The sequence below is a fragment of the Adiantum capillus-veneris genome, chromosome 15, assembly GCF_014529385.1.
Source record: "Adiantum capillus-veneris isolate H3 chromosome 15, ASM1452938v2, whole genome shotgun sequence".
NCBI classification, from domain to species: domain Eukaryota; kingdom Viridiplantae; phylum Streptophyta; class Polypodiopsida; order Polypodiales; family Pteridaceae; genus Adiantum; species Adiantum capillus-veneris.
Window position 1 is genome coordinate 137355269 of NC_140945.1, and position 16202 is coordinate 137371470.

At 44.8% G+C, this 16202-nt stretch overlaps 1 protein-coding gene and 1 pseudogene across 1 annotated transcript; both read left to right on the forward strand.

The window, feature by feature from the left end:
- The first annotated feature begins 1288 nt into the window (after positions 1 to 1288).
- On the forward strand, positions 1289 to 2356 carry LOC147441561 (uncharacterized). Its single transcript, XM_086483749.1, has one exon. The coding sequence runs from the start codon at positions 1519 to 1521 to the stop codon at positions 2005 to 2007; it is 489 nt and encodes a 162-aa protein (XP_086339875.1). The 5' UTR covers positions 1289 to 1518; the 3' UTR covers positions 2008 to 2356.
- A 679-nt stretch (positions 2357 to 3035) lies between these two features.
- LOC147441562 (uncharacterized) lies at positions 3036 to 4609 on the forward strand (annotated as a pseudogene).
- The last annotated feature ends 11593 nt before the right edge of the window (positions 4610 to 16202 follow it).

Sequence of the window (16202 nt, forward strand, 5' to 3'; positions counted from 1 at the left end):
ATGCAAGAACCCAAACTTTTTACTAACCCAATCTCCAAAAACTTTGATGGAGATCAACTTTAGATAAGGAAAAACACATGCACATCAAATGAGTTTTCATAGTTATTCATCGGAACTACAACATGCAAAGGGAATTTCAGTATCTCTCTTAATCTTCTTGGCCCGAATATAAAGACTATGTACTGCTAGAAAAAAATCTTGTTGGACACATGAACATTTATCTGGATTTTTTGTGTTAAATGAAAATGAGTGAATTGAGGTCCATTTTGATTATCCATTAAAGCCAACCATTGAATGGTTACCATATACATGTGGTAGTGATGTGTGTGAACACACTAGGATCGTCGGGACATTTTTCCCCTCTTTAAGAGGTTTTTTTCACCGTGCATTGTATATACGCCCATCTTGTTACCATATATATACATGTGGAAGTGATGTGTGTGAACACAATAGGACCGCCCGGGCATTTTTTCCCTCTTTAGGAAGTTTTTTCCCCCGTGCATTGTATATACGCCCATCACTCTAGGGCTATCTATCTTTCCATTGCACACTAAGTAACACACTCTCTATTTTGTGCCTTGAGCTTCCTTCATCTTCTCCAAGATGTGTGTGTTTCTTTGCAACCCTAATTCCAACAATTGGTATTAGAGCAGGTTACGTCCTCTCGAGCTTAGTCGCCAGTTGCTCCAGCACAAGCTTGCTCACTTTCTCCGATTACAGTGAGGTTTGGCGAGCGTTTGCAGGTTGACAAATATTTCATGTAAGCTCATAGAGCTTAATCTGCTCAGATTTCGGATTCAGACTCATTTCGGCCTCCATTTCCACTACAGCCAGGTCTGCACATGCAATTTCATCATTTGTGCAAAATTTTTGTCTGTGCCGTTTTCTGCATAATAGGTGCCTTACAGTCGTCTGCGATTTGTGCTATATAGCACGTTGGAAAGGGGGAAATGAGAAAACCACTAGCGCACAATCTGAATGCCTCTCTATAGCCCAGTGATTTCACATCACCCGTATCCCCTAGTAAACACACACCTAGACTTCCGATCTGCAAACAATTATTGTCCAAGCCCGAACCCGACCAGCCCTGATTGCACGGACCTAATCACAAAGCATACAATCAATTATCCCGATCTATGGCCCTTGCTAACATCGTACATTCACATATAAGTAGTCCCGACACTTTCGTGCACCCCAAGATCATTGGCAGACATCAAGTTTTTCCCTCAACCATTCATCCACAAGGCATATACCTCAACCACAACCACATAGGGAGCACTCACACAATCGGTACTCACACAAAGTACACCTGTATTTGATGCATTACAAGATACTAGAGAAAAAGAGAGAGAACAACGACATGAAGCTGAGAGTAGAACGAGTTAATATCACGAGAAGTCCGTCAAAAAAGGGTGCATAATAATGTAACTTTATCATGAAACTTCGTGCAGCTTTCCATGAAGAGCGTAGCAAGCCTGTCCATCGACGACATGGGAGACCACCCCTTATCAATTTCTCATGACCTTCCTTGTAGCCTTTGCAGCACTACCCAGTGGTATTTCTTCTTCTACCTGTAGCCTGCTCCATACCCTTGCTTGGGTCCAGCCTTGCAATCCGTTTTCAGCCCTTCTGCAGCGTTTGTCCACTTCTATTATGGACCCTCCTTTCTCTTGTGGCCCGCAGGGCTCCCTCTCCAACTACATTCAAATCCTCACTGCAACCCACTCTCGGCTTTGCTTTACGTGCAGGTCTCAGCATCCCTCTAATGGTGGCCTCCCCTTACCCTTTCAGCCCAGTGGCCCTTCTCTTGCTCTTCGAGGTCCCTCTGTAGCTTGCAGTCCTCTCATCCTCTTTCCCGATACAACCAGCCGCCTTCTCTCTCTCCAGATGATAGCACTTGACCTCCCAGAGGCTCTCCATGCTATTCTTAACACCCCTTCTGCTCACGGTCGAGCCCCTTTGCTTGCCCCAGTCCTCCAGCCTTGTACTCCCCTGCCTTGTTTATGACCAGGCCCTCGGCGGCCTTCCTCTGGCTCAGAATCCTCGGCTCCTCCACGTTACCAAAGTAGCACCAACCTCCTTCTCACCAGCCCTTTCTCACCTCAAGGGCGCCCTCAGCTTATAGCGCTTTACAGAGCTTCTCCCAAATCAACGCTGATCCTCCGGCATGTGCTCCTCTGACCATAAGCAACCAGCACCTGCCCCCTCAACAGGCAGCCACTCTCTTGCTCACAACGGAGCTTGCCTCCTCCAGCACTGCCTTCAACCCCTGGTGCACACGGCACTCCTCCTCTTTTGCCAATAGCGACCTCGCTATTGGTCACCTGCTACAAACGCCCCCCCCCGCCTCCCCAAACTTGAGGTCTTTCCATATGGAACCCCTCGCATGCAGACAACGTCTCCCCTCCACACAACTGGCCGACCTTCCTTATGCGAACTGTAGCGCCACCCTTCCATTGCAGACAGCGAGTCGTACTCTTTTTTTTAAAAAATGTTGAATCCAATTTTAATCTCTTAAATATCCCTTGCTTAGCTTTGCTTCACGCGTCCTTGATCACCTCCAGCGCTCGTCGAGAGTATTACACCCGCAATACATTTATTGTTGCATCCACTTTGTAATAGCCCTCGATGGACTAGCTGCAATATACTTGACTTAAAGCACATGAGAAGCTTTGAACTTGCCAAGCTTGGGCAATCATTTTGCATACATCATGGCACCACCTATCGAGAATACCAACTCACCCTTCCTGGCAAAGCTTCTAAACTGCGTTTGACCAATTCAGAGCCACATATGGCATACACATCCCAATTACATTTGCCGCAATCTGCATCTAGCATCTGTTCAAGCATTCTCCCATCAGGCGAGTGATTTCCACATCGCTTCTATTGGCACTTCCATGGGCCGACACAGTTTGGGTGCACCATCATTGCCCACCCCCTCGGTGAGCATTCATGCTCAACCATAGCATTATTTAGGTAAAATAGTACTACATAGAGAGAATGATATAAAATAGATATATAGACTGCATGATATAATGGCTTGTGATGGTGAGTCCCTAAACCGCAAAATCCCTAAACCGCAATATAGCTTGGTAGCAGCCGCAAAATCTCCCCAATAAGCTTTGAATTTATCAACAAAAGCAACCGCAAAATTCCTAAACCGCAATATAGCTTGGTAGCAGCCGCAAAATCTCCCCAATAAGCTTTGAATTTATCAACAAAAGCATCAAAATTTGCACTTACATCCTACTGCAAGCCTTTGATCTTTGCATCTGCTTCCAAAGCTGACACCACCTTTCAATACCTTTGTAAGAATTGCTCGCGAAATCCGATCCAAGTCTGGTTGTGTGCATCTTCTAAGCCATTGAACACAGCTTTTGCTTTACCTTGCAGCACCAAAGGTAGATTCTGGAGCCTTTGCATCATCACCTGGCATCCGCAGTACTGTCAGTATAAATAGCTCAAAATCGGCTATCCAGTTGTCTGCATCTTCAACTCCTTTGAGCACCGGACCAAACCCTTGCTTCATCTTGATGCACGAACACTTGGTCGAGAAGCAATCAGTGGATCCTCCGTGGGGGCACCACAAGATGGAAAGGGGGAAATGAGAAAACCAGTGATTTCACAGCACCCCTATCTCCTAGTAAACACACACCTAGACTTCCAATCTGCAAACAATTATTGTCCAAGCCTGAACCCGACCAACCCTGATTGTATAGACCCGGTCGCAAAGCATACAATCAATTATCCCAATCTATGGCCCGTGATAACATCGTACACTCACATATAAGGAGTCGTGCACCCCAAGATCATTGGCTGACATCAAGTTTTCCCTCAAGCGTTCATCCTCAAGGCATATACCTCAACCACATAGGGAGCACTCACACAATTGGTACTCACGGAAAGTACACCTGTTTTGATGCATTACAAGATACGAGAGAAAGAGAGAGAGAACAACGACACAAAGCTGAGAGTAGAACGAGTTAATATCACGAGAAGTCCGTCAAAAAAGGGTATATAATAATGTAACTTTATCATTAAACTTTGTGCATCTTTCCATAAGTAGCGTGGCGAGCCTGTCCTTCGACAACATGGGAAACCACCCCTTATCAATTTCTCGTGAGCTTCCTTGTAGCCTTTTTAGCACTACCCAGTGGCATTCCTTCTTGTACCTGTAGCCTGCTCCATACCCTTGCTTGGGACCAGCCCTACAATCCGTTTTCAGCCCTTCTGCAGCGTTTCTCCACTTCTATTATGGCCCCTCCTTTCTCTTGTCGCCCGCAGGGCTCCCTCTCCAACTACATACAAATCCTCACTGCAACCCAATCTTGGCATTGCTTTACGTACAGGTCTCAGCATCCCTCTAATGGCGGTCTCCCCTTACCCTTTCAGCCTAGTGTCCCTTCGCCTGCTAGTCGAGGTCCCTTTGTAGCTTGCAGTCCTCTCATCCTCTTTTCCTATACAACCAGCCGCCTTCTCTCTCCCCAGATGATAGCACTTGACCTCCTAGAGGCTCTCCATGCTATTCTCAGCATCCTTCCTGCTCATGGCCGAGACCCCTTTGCTCACCCCAGCCCTCCAGCCTTCTACTCCCCTGCCTTGTTTATGACCAGGCCCTTGGCGGCCTTCCTCTGGCTCAGAATCCTCGGCTCCTCCACGTTACCAAAGCAGCACCAACCTCCTTCTTACCAGGCCTTGCTCACCTAAAGGGCGCCCTCAGCTAACGCTTTACAGAGCTTCTCCCAACTCAGCTTGATCCTCCGGCATGTGCTCCTCTAACTATAAGCAACCAGCTGTAAAAGTAACTTATGATTATAATAAGTGTGGACTTCCTTTCCACCTACCTCTATTCCCTAATTCCCACATGGACCCCTTTTTACCTATGCAAGTCTCAACATGTGTCTATTCCCACCTACTTATAATTCCCATGTGATGGATAATCCTCACTCCCTCACTTGTATATAAATCCCATTAGTTGCCCTCATTTGTAACAAGGTCTTCACTCTCCATTCAAGTGCAATCTATTGTCATTGCTCTATTTCTATTTTGCACTCTCTTATGTATTGACATTAGCATATTGATTAATAGTGATATAAATCACATTTAAGTTAATCTCTAAGTTCTCACATGGTATCAAAGCGATAGAGCTTAAGATTAATTTTTCTAAATAGCGCTAAGAGTCTTCCATCTCTCTAGCCCACACTCGAAGCCTCACTCTCCATTCTTTTCAAGGAATCCGGAACCTCGAAAGATGGCCGAGTTAGCTTCTTCATCTTCCGCATCCACCTACAAGCCCCGCTACATTATCGACAAGCTTAACGGCACTAACTACCAAGTGTGGAAGATTCAGATGGAACTCTACCTCACACAGGTGTAACTTTGGGACGTCATGTCAGGAGTCGAAGAGCAACCTGACCACCCCGAAAACCTTGAAGACAAAGATTCAACATACTTCATCGACACCTATAATACTTGGCATAGTAGAAACAATAGTGCCAAGATGGAGCTCATTCTCCATTGCCAAGATCGGCAAGTCCAAATGGTAAAAAAGCTAACTACAGCTAGTGCCATTTGGAAGTTCTTGGAGAAGAACTACGAGCACACTGACCTCGTCTACCAAGTTTCCCTAATCAAGAAATTGGTAAACACTACCATGCAAGAGGGTCAGTCATCCTCCAAGTTTTTGGAGACGTGGAAAATACTTCTAGATGAAGTACTTATCTCAGGGCTTGCCATCCCTGAAGAGCTTCAAAGTATGCTCTTATTGGCTTCTCTACCTATATCATGGAGAGCCTTTATCACTACACAAGCCACTACGGCTAACTTGCAGCTACAAAATCTTGTACCCAAGATCCATCAGGAGGAAACGCTTCGCAACCACACTAGCAGCTCATAGAAGTCCACGGCACTTGTCACTATGACAAGAAACTCACGCCCTTACAACGGCAAGAAGCCTCAATATTCGGGCCCTCCTCGACAACACAATAATTATGGAAGAAAGTTGCAATTTCAAAGCCACCACAATCACCAAAATTCAAAGCAATGCGCCAACTCTCATCGCTTTGGACACCTCACAAAGGACTGTCGGCAACCACGCAATCAAGGTAATCGTCCTATCTCTCACCCTAATCTATATCCTTCTTACCCTCACGGGGGGACACGCCATGGCCAACCATCTCCTTTTATTTATGGCCAAGCTCATTATGCTGACATATCTACTTATGATAGCCCATCTTATCCTTTGCAACTATATGCCACCACTATAGCCACTTCATATCCCAATATCTGGCTACTTGATACGGGCGCCACCCATCATATGACATATCACCTACACTGGCTATCCAACATCAATTATCTAGAACACCCTCTAGAAGTATGCCTCGGTGATAACAGTATCCAGCTCGCCAAAGCCTATGGAGATGCTGTCATTAACCTACCTAATGGCCTACACACCACTATTTCTCACGTATATTATGTCCCTGGTCTCAAGAAAAATCTCATCTCTGTCAGCGAGCTAACTCACAACGGCATCATCATCAAATTCATGCGAGAGGGCTGCCACATTTCGGCACTAAACAAAGATGGTCAGTATGTCACACTTTTGGTCCCCAAAATTGGGCGTCTTTATCCATTGGGCGACTCATCGCCTGCACATGTATCTGCATCATCCATAAAAACACAAGAAAACACACTCAAATGGCATTATAGACTAGGACATATTTCTCAACATGTTTTGCACCAACTCACTCATCGCCAACTTGCACTAGGTCTTCCCAAGCACCTCACTCACATCACACTTTGTGAGGGATGCATTCTTGCTAAAGCACATCATGTCCCATTCCCCACTTCATCATCACGAGCCATTGCACCTCTCGACCTCATCCACTCTAATGTTTGTGGCCCATTGCCCGTCAACTCCCTCACTGGCAATAAGTATATGCTTACTTTTATAGATGATTTCTCAAAATACACAACTACTTACTACATGGCCGAGAAATCCTCAACCTTCTCTCATTTTTGCACATTCAAGGCATTAGTTGAGACTAAACATGGTTTCCACATTAAAACTCTCCGCACAGATCATGGTGGGGAATACACTTCTCATGCATTCAAAGATCTATGTCTTTCTGTTGGTATTCGACATGAATTCTCCATCACCGACCACCCACAACAAAACGGTCGTGCCGAGTGCAAGAATCGCACACTATTTGAAGCTTCTCGTGCCATTCTTCTTCAAGCTAGCCTCCCAGACACCTATTGGGAAGAAGCTACCGCCACTGCATGCTACATTCAAAACCGCATTCCATCCACCCGCAATCCTACTACTACACCCTACACCCTCTGGCATGGTCACCCACCTCATCTTGGCCATCTTTGCATCTTTGGAAACATTGCATACCCACTTGTGACACAACCTTTATCAAAACTATCACCACGTGCTCAACGCACAACTTTTGTCGGCTATGGTGATCGCTTTGGCATCAAGGCATACCACCTCTATATCCCAGACCATCACAAGTTTATCTTTGCCCGTAACGTCGTCTTTGATGAAGAATTCATCATCTCAGGCAAATCTTCTCCACCATTGCACCCTACATTCTCATCACCAATCCACTCTTCTCATCAATCTTTGTTGACGACCTCACCCACACACACACCCATGCAAATTTCCCACCCTTCTAGGCACAATCTTAAGCCTCCCTTAACCATCCAAAGGCCTTTCCTCATTGCCCATCCACCTCCTCGTGTCTCGCATTCTCATGCACAGCCAATCCGCAACACTCCTGCACCACCTCTTGCACCCATCTCCTCACAGTTGACACAATCACCAACACCGTCCATCCCGACTGCCGCTACTTCCATCACACTGCAGACGCTCGGTGCTCCACCTCGTGAGCTCCCATCACCTTCGCTACCGGTCTCACCTTTTTTCCGCAACTCCCATGAAACTTTGCCAGTTACTCCCATCCCAGCAGATGTCGACAAAGTCAAGCCTCATAGCTCTACTTCTGTCACCTCGCCATTGAAACACACTTCGGCTATACACTCGACCAAGCCGCCTCTAGCTCGCATGGTCGCACCCGCTCTCTTCGCGAGATCTATGAAGCTAACACTTGGAAGCTTGTGCCACCTCCTAAGAATCATAACATTGTCTCTTGCCAAGGGCTCTTAAAGAAGAAATACCACCCCAACGGCTCGGTTGATCGCCAGAAGGCACGCCTTGTCGCTCACGGCTTCACTCAACAACAAGGTGTGGATTACTTTGACACCTATTCGCCAGTATTGGGTATGACTGCATTTCGGCTTCTTATTGCACTTGTTGCTAAGTTTAATCTTCTTTTACATCATCTTGATATAAAAACTGCCTTCTTACATGGCTTGCTTCAAGAGCTCATCTATATGCTACAACCTCCTCATTTTGAAGACCCTCACCACCCTGATTATGTATGTAAATTGCATAAGCCCATTTATGGCTTAAAACAATTTGCACGAGAGTGGTACATCCGCATGCACCACTACTTGCTCAAATGTGGCTGGGAACGTCTTATGGCAGACTACAATATCTACATATGGAAAATCTCTGAAGGCATGGCTATCTTAGGCGCATCGGATGACATTCCTCTTCTTGGCACATCGGAGTACATGCTTCTGCAAGCGATTGACTGCATCTCTCACGCATCATCTTGTAATTTTAGTTTGATCCCTACCGGATGAACTTCTCATTGAGGGGGGATAGCATGTATCTACGACATGGCTACCTCACAGAGCTCTTTTGTTCATCAATCTCAATGTTACAACGAGAAGTCCACCCTTAAGGGGCGATGTAAAAGTAACTTATGATTATAATAAGTGTGGACTTCCTTTCCACCTACATCTATTCCCTAATTCCCACATGGACCCTTTTCTACCTATGCAAGTCTCCACATGTGTCTATTCCCACCTACCTATAATTCCCATGTGATGGATAATCCTCACTCCCTCACTTGTATATAAATCCCATTAGCTGCCCTCATTTGTAACAAGGTCTTCACTCTCCATTCAAGTGCAATCTATTGTCATTGCTCTATTTCTATTTTGCACTCTTATATTGACATTAGCATATTAATTAATAGTGATATTAATCACATTTAAGTTAATCTCTAAGTTCTCACACCAGCACCCACCCCCTCAACTGGCAGCCACTCTCTTGCTCACAACCGAGCTTCCCTCCTCCAGCACTGCCTTCAACCCGTGGTGCACACAGCTCTCCTCAGCTTTGGCCAATAACAACCTTGCTATTGGTCACCTCCTGCAAACAGCCCCCCCCAACTGACTGTCTTTCCATATGGAACCCCTCGCATGCAGATAATGCCTCCCCTCCACACAACTGGCCGACCTTCCTTATGAGAACTATAGCGCCACCCTTCCATTGCAGACAACGAGACGTACTCGTTGAAAATGTGTATAACATACTTATTACTTGCACACTAAAAAGGAAAACCACAATAACCTCGACTAATACCCTGCCCAGATATTCCCTCCCCTCCCCTTCCCCTCCCTATTCTTTCCATGTTAGGTAGGAGAGAGAGAGAGAGAGAGAGAGAGAGAGAGACTCTGCAACCCCCGCCCCCTCGTGCTCCTCCCTCCTCCTACTCCGTTCCCCACCAGCTTGCCCTCTCTCCTCCACCAAACAGGCCTGCGCACACACAATCCAAGACACCACTCCTCTCTCCCTCTACTCTGTCCTCACCAAAACCCTTGCCTATGCCAAAACACCCAACACCCTCGTGTTCGAGAGAGAGAGAGAGAGAGAGAGAGAGAGAGAGAGAGAGAGAGAGAGAGAGAGAGAGAGAGAGAGAGAGAGAGAGAGAGAGAGAGAGAGAGAGAGAGAGAGAGAGAGAGAGAGAGAGAGAGAGAGAGAGAGAGAGGCTTCGGTGGCATCACACGACGGAGGGAGAGAGAGAGAGAGAGAGAGAGAGAGAGAGAGAGAGAGACAACAATGGCATGCCAACCACTTGTGAGCAAGAGAGAGAGACAACAAAAGACTCGAGCATGTCCACTGAGTCTTCAAATTTTCTCCCGCAATAACCCAAGGACGAATCTCATTTGAATTCCACCCAATTCACCATTTTTCTGAAATAGTCCAGACATACTCATATATATTGGCATACCCATACTAATGGCAGGATGTTTATTATATTTACCCAGAATCTTGAAAGATTAGCCCCCCCCCCCCCCCCCCCCCCCCCCCCTCTTTGACGTCAAGCCAAAACCGAGAAACAATTCGAACTCGTGCGTATGAACTTTCGATTAGACAAGTGCTGCCATAACCACTGGCGCAGTTGTCGTGGTTGCAAAGAGACCTTCTATGTACATTTAAAAGAAAGGGCTTACCTCTCCTACACGCTCAACCGCCACCTTCTTGGCCCGATCGCCCGTCCTCTTTCCGCGTGCGTCGGTTCACCACTTACTACTGTTGTAAACCAAGATGGTATCGATGCATGTGTGATGGCCCCTACTTCACTCACTCTGCAATCGCCCCCCCAACCACACCTCAGCCCTGCCCCGCCTCCTCTTTGCGTGCCTACTCCCTCCTATGCGCGACCTTCTGTGTGATCCAATGCGAAGGGGATATTCTCTTCTAATGAGAGATTTTATGATTTTACACCGGTACCTCCTACTCGTTTTTTTTTATAATGTTGAATCCAATTTTAATCTACTAAATGTCCCTTGCTTAGCTTTGCTTCACGCATCCTTGACCACCTGGAGCGCTCGCCGAGAGTATTACACCTGCAATACATTTAGAGGTACATCCACTTTGTACTAGCCCTTGATGGACTAGCTGCAATATACTTGATTTAAAGCACATGAGAAGCTTTGAACTTGCCAAGCTTGGGCAATCATTTTGTATACATCATGGAACCACCTATCGACGATACCCACTCAACCTTCCTGGAAAAGCTTCTGAACTGTGTTTGACCCATTAAGAGCCACATCTGGCATACACATCCCAATCACATTTGCCGCAATCTGCATCTAGCACCTGTTCAAGCATTCCCTTATCAGGCTACTGATTTCCACATTGTTGCTACTTGCACTTCCATGGGTCGACACAGTTTGGGTGCACCAACGTGTTGTTCTCGCTCCGTTTCTCCTATTTTTGGGAAGTTTTCACATGAGGTGCAGCATTTGCCATGGCTGACAACGACACAGATGTCTTCAAGATGTTTGCTGCTGAGAACATGTTGGATGGGGACAATTACCCTATGTCGGCTTATATGATGCAAGACGTTCTTGTGTCAAAGGGCGTCTGGAATATTGTGCAGGGCATTGATGTACGTCCTGGTTCTGAGGATGTAGGCGATGTTGAGGATGTTGCAGGTCTTGCTGCAAGGATTGCTGCTATTAGAGTTGTTTTTCCTAGGGCAGAACAAGCTCATTGGGATGTAAAGGATGCGTAGGCTCATGCATTGATTGCGTTGTCTGTGAAGCGCACCATTATTCCTCACATCCGTTTAGCAAAATCTGCAAAACAGGCTCGGGATATATATTTTGGCTGGTCTTTATGCAAGTCACAATGAGGCTAAAATTGCTTTGCTACGTAAATTGTTGGAGTCGAAGATTATGCATGAGGAAGATGATATGGACACCTTTCTTCTTGATGTCAAGGATATCAATGAGCAACTTATTTCTGCAGGTGAAGTCATTTCAGACAGCTCCCTTGTGCAGATTGTTCTTGATGCCTTACCAGATTCTTACCAGACTTTTGCTAGTAATTGGAGACTTATGACCCAAGGAAATCCTGAAGTTGTCAAGTTTGATGCATTATGCACATTGCTGTTGCAAGAGTCACTTTCTAGAAAAAACAGAACTAGGCAGCGTGCAGTTGAACAGGCTTTTATTGCTTCTCAAAGAAAGGGTGGTAACAGCAATGCAGCCACTTCTTATGATTCTGCTGTGAGTGGCAAAACTTTTGTTCCTAATGATTCTGCTGGCAGCAATTCGTCTGGAAATTTTGGTGATAAGGGAAAAAAGAAGATGTGTTGCCATTATTGTAAAGCTACTGATCACTTGATCAAGTAGTGTCCTAAGTTGAAGGCCAAAGAGGCTAAGAAGAAAGAGGGTGGTTCCACTGCAAATGCTGGTTCCACTACAAATGTAGCCATTGTTGACTCTTCTGTGAAAGGAGACTGTGTTGCTGATGTTGATGTAGAATGGGCTTTTAGTGCAGAGTGTAATTACAATCCTGTTTTCCATGATGCATGCTTGTTGATTGTTGCAGATTCACATGTGTGGTATTTCGATAGTGGTGCTACAAAGCACATTACCCCACATCGTCAATTGTTCACCTCTCTTGAGTCTGTCCCTCATGGGAATTCAATCACTTGTACCAACAATGCTTCTTATCCGGTTCAAGGAGTTGGAAATATTGTGCTTACTGCTGCAAATGGTAGTTCCTTCACACTTGTTGATGCACTTTATGTACCTGGGATCAAGAATAATCTCTTGTTTGTATCCGCACTTGCTAGACTTGGAATTGTAGTCAAATTTGTGGATAACAGATGTGCAGTTCATGATCTCAGTTTTGGTGATGAAATCCTTGCATCTAGGCTTTTGTGTCATGGGTTGTATAAGCTCACTTTGTATGACAAGTGTAGACAAAATTTGGCAAATGCTGTTGCAGATTCAAGGGCTATTTCAGATGCAAAACTTTGGCATGCCAGTTTTGGTCATCTGAATTTTTCCAGTTTGCTGTGTTTGTAAAAATCTAATGTGGTTGCTTCTTTGCCGCCTCTTGAAGCACCTGTCAAACATGTTTGTGAAGGCTGTATTTTGGGTAAGATGCAGTGTTCTAAGTTTCCAAAGGATGGTTCAATTTGGGCCACATGCAGGTTGCAACTTGTGCATAGTGATGTTTGTGGGCCCATGCAAACTCCGTCCTTGGGAAATTACCTTTACTTCATGACTTTCATTGATGATTACTCCAAGCATGCATGGTTATTTCCGCTTAAAGAAAAGTCCAAAGTTTTTATGTGCTTTAATCAATTTCTGGCTATGACTGAAAATGTCTCGAAATGTACTATGGCACCCTCCATTCCGATCAAGGGGGGAATATATGTCTCATGAATTCAATGCATTTCTGGCTAGTCGTGGGATAAAATACCAATGTACAGTGCCTTGTACACCTCAACAAAATGGTGTTGCTGAGAGGAAAAACAGGTCACTAACAGAAATGGCACGATGTATGGTCAAAAGTCAAGCTTTGCCGCATTCTTTTTGGCTTGACGCCATCGTGCCACTTATGTACTAAAAAAGTGTCTACGAAAGCTTTGTAGTCTATTACTCCATATGAAGCATGGCATGATAGAAAGCCTTCTATTGAGCACATGCGTGTTTTTGGCTGTTTGGCATATGTTTTGGTGCCACAAACACAGCGCAAAAAATTGGATGATAAGGCTGTCAAATGTATTTTTGTTGGTTATAGTGCTGAAAGCAAAGGTTACAGGTTGTATCATCCACAAAAAAAACATATTCTGGTTTCATGGGATGTAGTGTTTGTGGAAGATTTTGTTCAGCCCTTGTTGTCATGTACTAGAGACAGTAATGTAAGCTCACGAGACATTTATGACACTTTGTTGCCTCTTTTGAGTGGTGAAAATACGAATGTAAGTTCCCATGACGCAAATGTACAGCCTATGGGGGTTTCTAAAAATGTTACAGATCAGCCACTTACTGATGCAGATGTACATGATGTACTTGATGAGGAAAGGGCTGAAAATGAGCAGGCTAGAGGTATGCCAAAATGGCTGGTACACATTTTGCGTGACAGTAAATTGGATGTACCTTTGTCTAGTTGTACACGTTCAAGATCTTGCCATTCAGCTTATGCATCAGATTGTTATGCTTTGGCTATGTCTTGGTTACATGATGTTGAGAAACCTCTGCCTTTTGATGAAGCACAGAATTCAAAAAATTGGATGGCTGCCATGCAATCAAAATATGATGCACCTTATGTGATTTATCTCTCTCTTGGCAAAAAGTCCATTGGTACGAAGTGGGTTTACAAGTTGAAATGCAAGCCAGATGGTGAGATCAATCGCCATAAGTCTCGACTTGTTGCAAAGGGTTATGCACAGCAAAAAGGCATATATTATAAAGAGACCTTTGCTCCCACTTGTCGTATGACTACTGTGCATTTTCTATGTGCATTGGCAGCTCATTTTGGTTGGGATGTACATCAATCAGACATTGTTACTACTTTCTTGAATGGTGACATATTTGAGGAAGTTTATGTAACGTAGCCTCACGGTTCTGTCAAGAAAGGAAAAGAGGACAAAGTGTGCAAATGTAACAAGGCTTTGTATGGGTTGAAGCAATCTCCTCGTGCTTGGTATGAGAAAGCTGACACTCATTTGGTCAAACAAGGCTTTCGTAATAGTCCAACAGAAAGCACATTGTATGTAAAGCATGAGGATAATGTACTTCTCATTGTGGTTCTCTATGTAGATGATATGCTGATCACTAGACCAAATGAGAGACATATTGCTGAATTTAAGGCTGATTTGAATGCTACTTTCAAGATGAAAGATTTGGGCTTGTTGCATCATCATTTGGGCTTTGTGTCAGAAAAGTTACATAGAGACATTGCTATGTAAGTTTGGACTTGAGGATTGCAAACCTATTTCCACTCCCATGAAAACAGGTTTGAAGTTGAGTCTACATGATGCTGGCAATTCTGCTGATGTCACTATTTATCAAACTTCTATTGGTTGCCTCATTTATGTATGCAACACAAGGCCGGATATTTAGTTTGTAGTCTCACAGGTCATCAAATTTATGCATAGCCCACGGTTTAAGCATTGGCAGGCTGTCAAGAGGATTTTCCACTACCTTAGTGGAACTTTACATCTTTGCTTGTTTTATCCCAAGGGGGGATCATTGCCGCCAGACTTACATGCTTTCTCGGACTCAAATAAGGCTGGTTGTTTTGACACAGGAGTATCCACAAGTGGTTTTTGTTTCATGCTTGGCAGTTCATGTATATCATGGTTGAGCAAGAAGCAACCTATTGTGGCCACTTTGAGTTGTGAGGCTGAGTACAGGGCAGTCTTCACAGCTACAGTTGAGTGTGTATGGCTCAGACGCCTTATCCGTAATTTGGGTGTTGGACAGGACACTGGCAACACTATCTACACTAATAGTCAGAGCGCATTGGCAGTTGCGAAGAACCCAGTTTTTCATGCTCGCACAAAGCACATTGAGGTGAATTACCACTATGTCACGGAGAGGCTCTCAGTAGGAGAGATGAGCTTGGCTTATGTGCCAACATAGGAAAACCTTGCAGATCTTTTTGCAAAGGCATTATCTCGTGAGAATCTTGAAGCTTTCTGCAAAGCGTTGGCCTTACTCCCCTTTGTGGACTGATCATGTCCTCAGGCATGGCACTTCCCTTTACTTATGTGCCAGTTCTCGTTCACCGCATCACTCCAGGGGGGATTTGTTACCATATACATGTGGTAGTGATGTGTGTGAACACACTAGGATCGTCGGGGCATTTTTCCCTCTTTAGGAGGTTTTTCCCCCCGTGTATTGTATATACGCCCATCACTCTAGGGCTATCTATCTTTCCATTGCACACTAAGTAACAAACTCTCTATTGTGTGCCTTGAGCTTCCTTCGTCTTCTCCAAGCTGTGTACGTTCCTCTGCAACCCTAACTCCAACAATCATGAGGCTCCCAAGAAGGCACACCTGACTTATCCTCTGATTTTGCCAAAATTTCAGCAACATAACAGCATAAATGGCTCCAAAGACCAAAAAACCAGCCATCACAACTTGGAAAAAGTTTGGCAGAGTTTCCCTAGAAGTAGAGCAGTAGGAACCCAAAATATAGACTGTATATGTATGCATAACCTGCCAACAATAGAACTCGAGCATCAAGTAGGAACCAATTAGTACATAGCCTATGGCAAGGTCACGAGAAATTTTCTTTAGCCACCTGTATCACCGAAAAGATCTCACATTTGAGAATCCCCCAGCTCAATAAAACCTCACGCTATCGACCCTCTCACAAAAGCTTTTGCAAATCTTGTATAGTCAAGTCTCAGAAATGACTATCTTGCATACCAAGTCTCAGAAATGGTTGGGACTGCCAAATAAAACCAAGTATGGCTTTACAAAGGCGTATAATGGCAGTGTCCACAAGTAATGTACAATACGAGA

Coding starts and splice junctions, on each gene's coding strand:
- LOC147441561 (XM_086483749.1), top strand. CDS start 1,519: ATGACCTTCCTTGTAGCCTTTGCAGCACTACCCAGTGGTATTTCTTCT.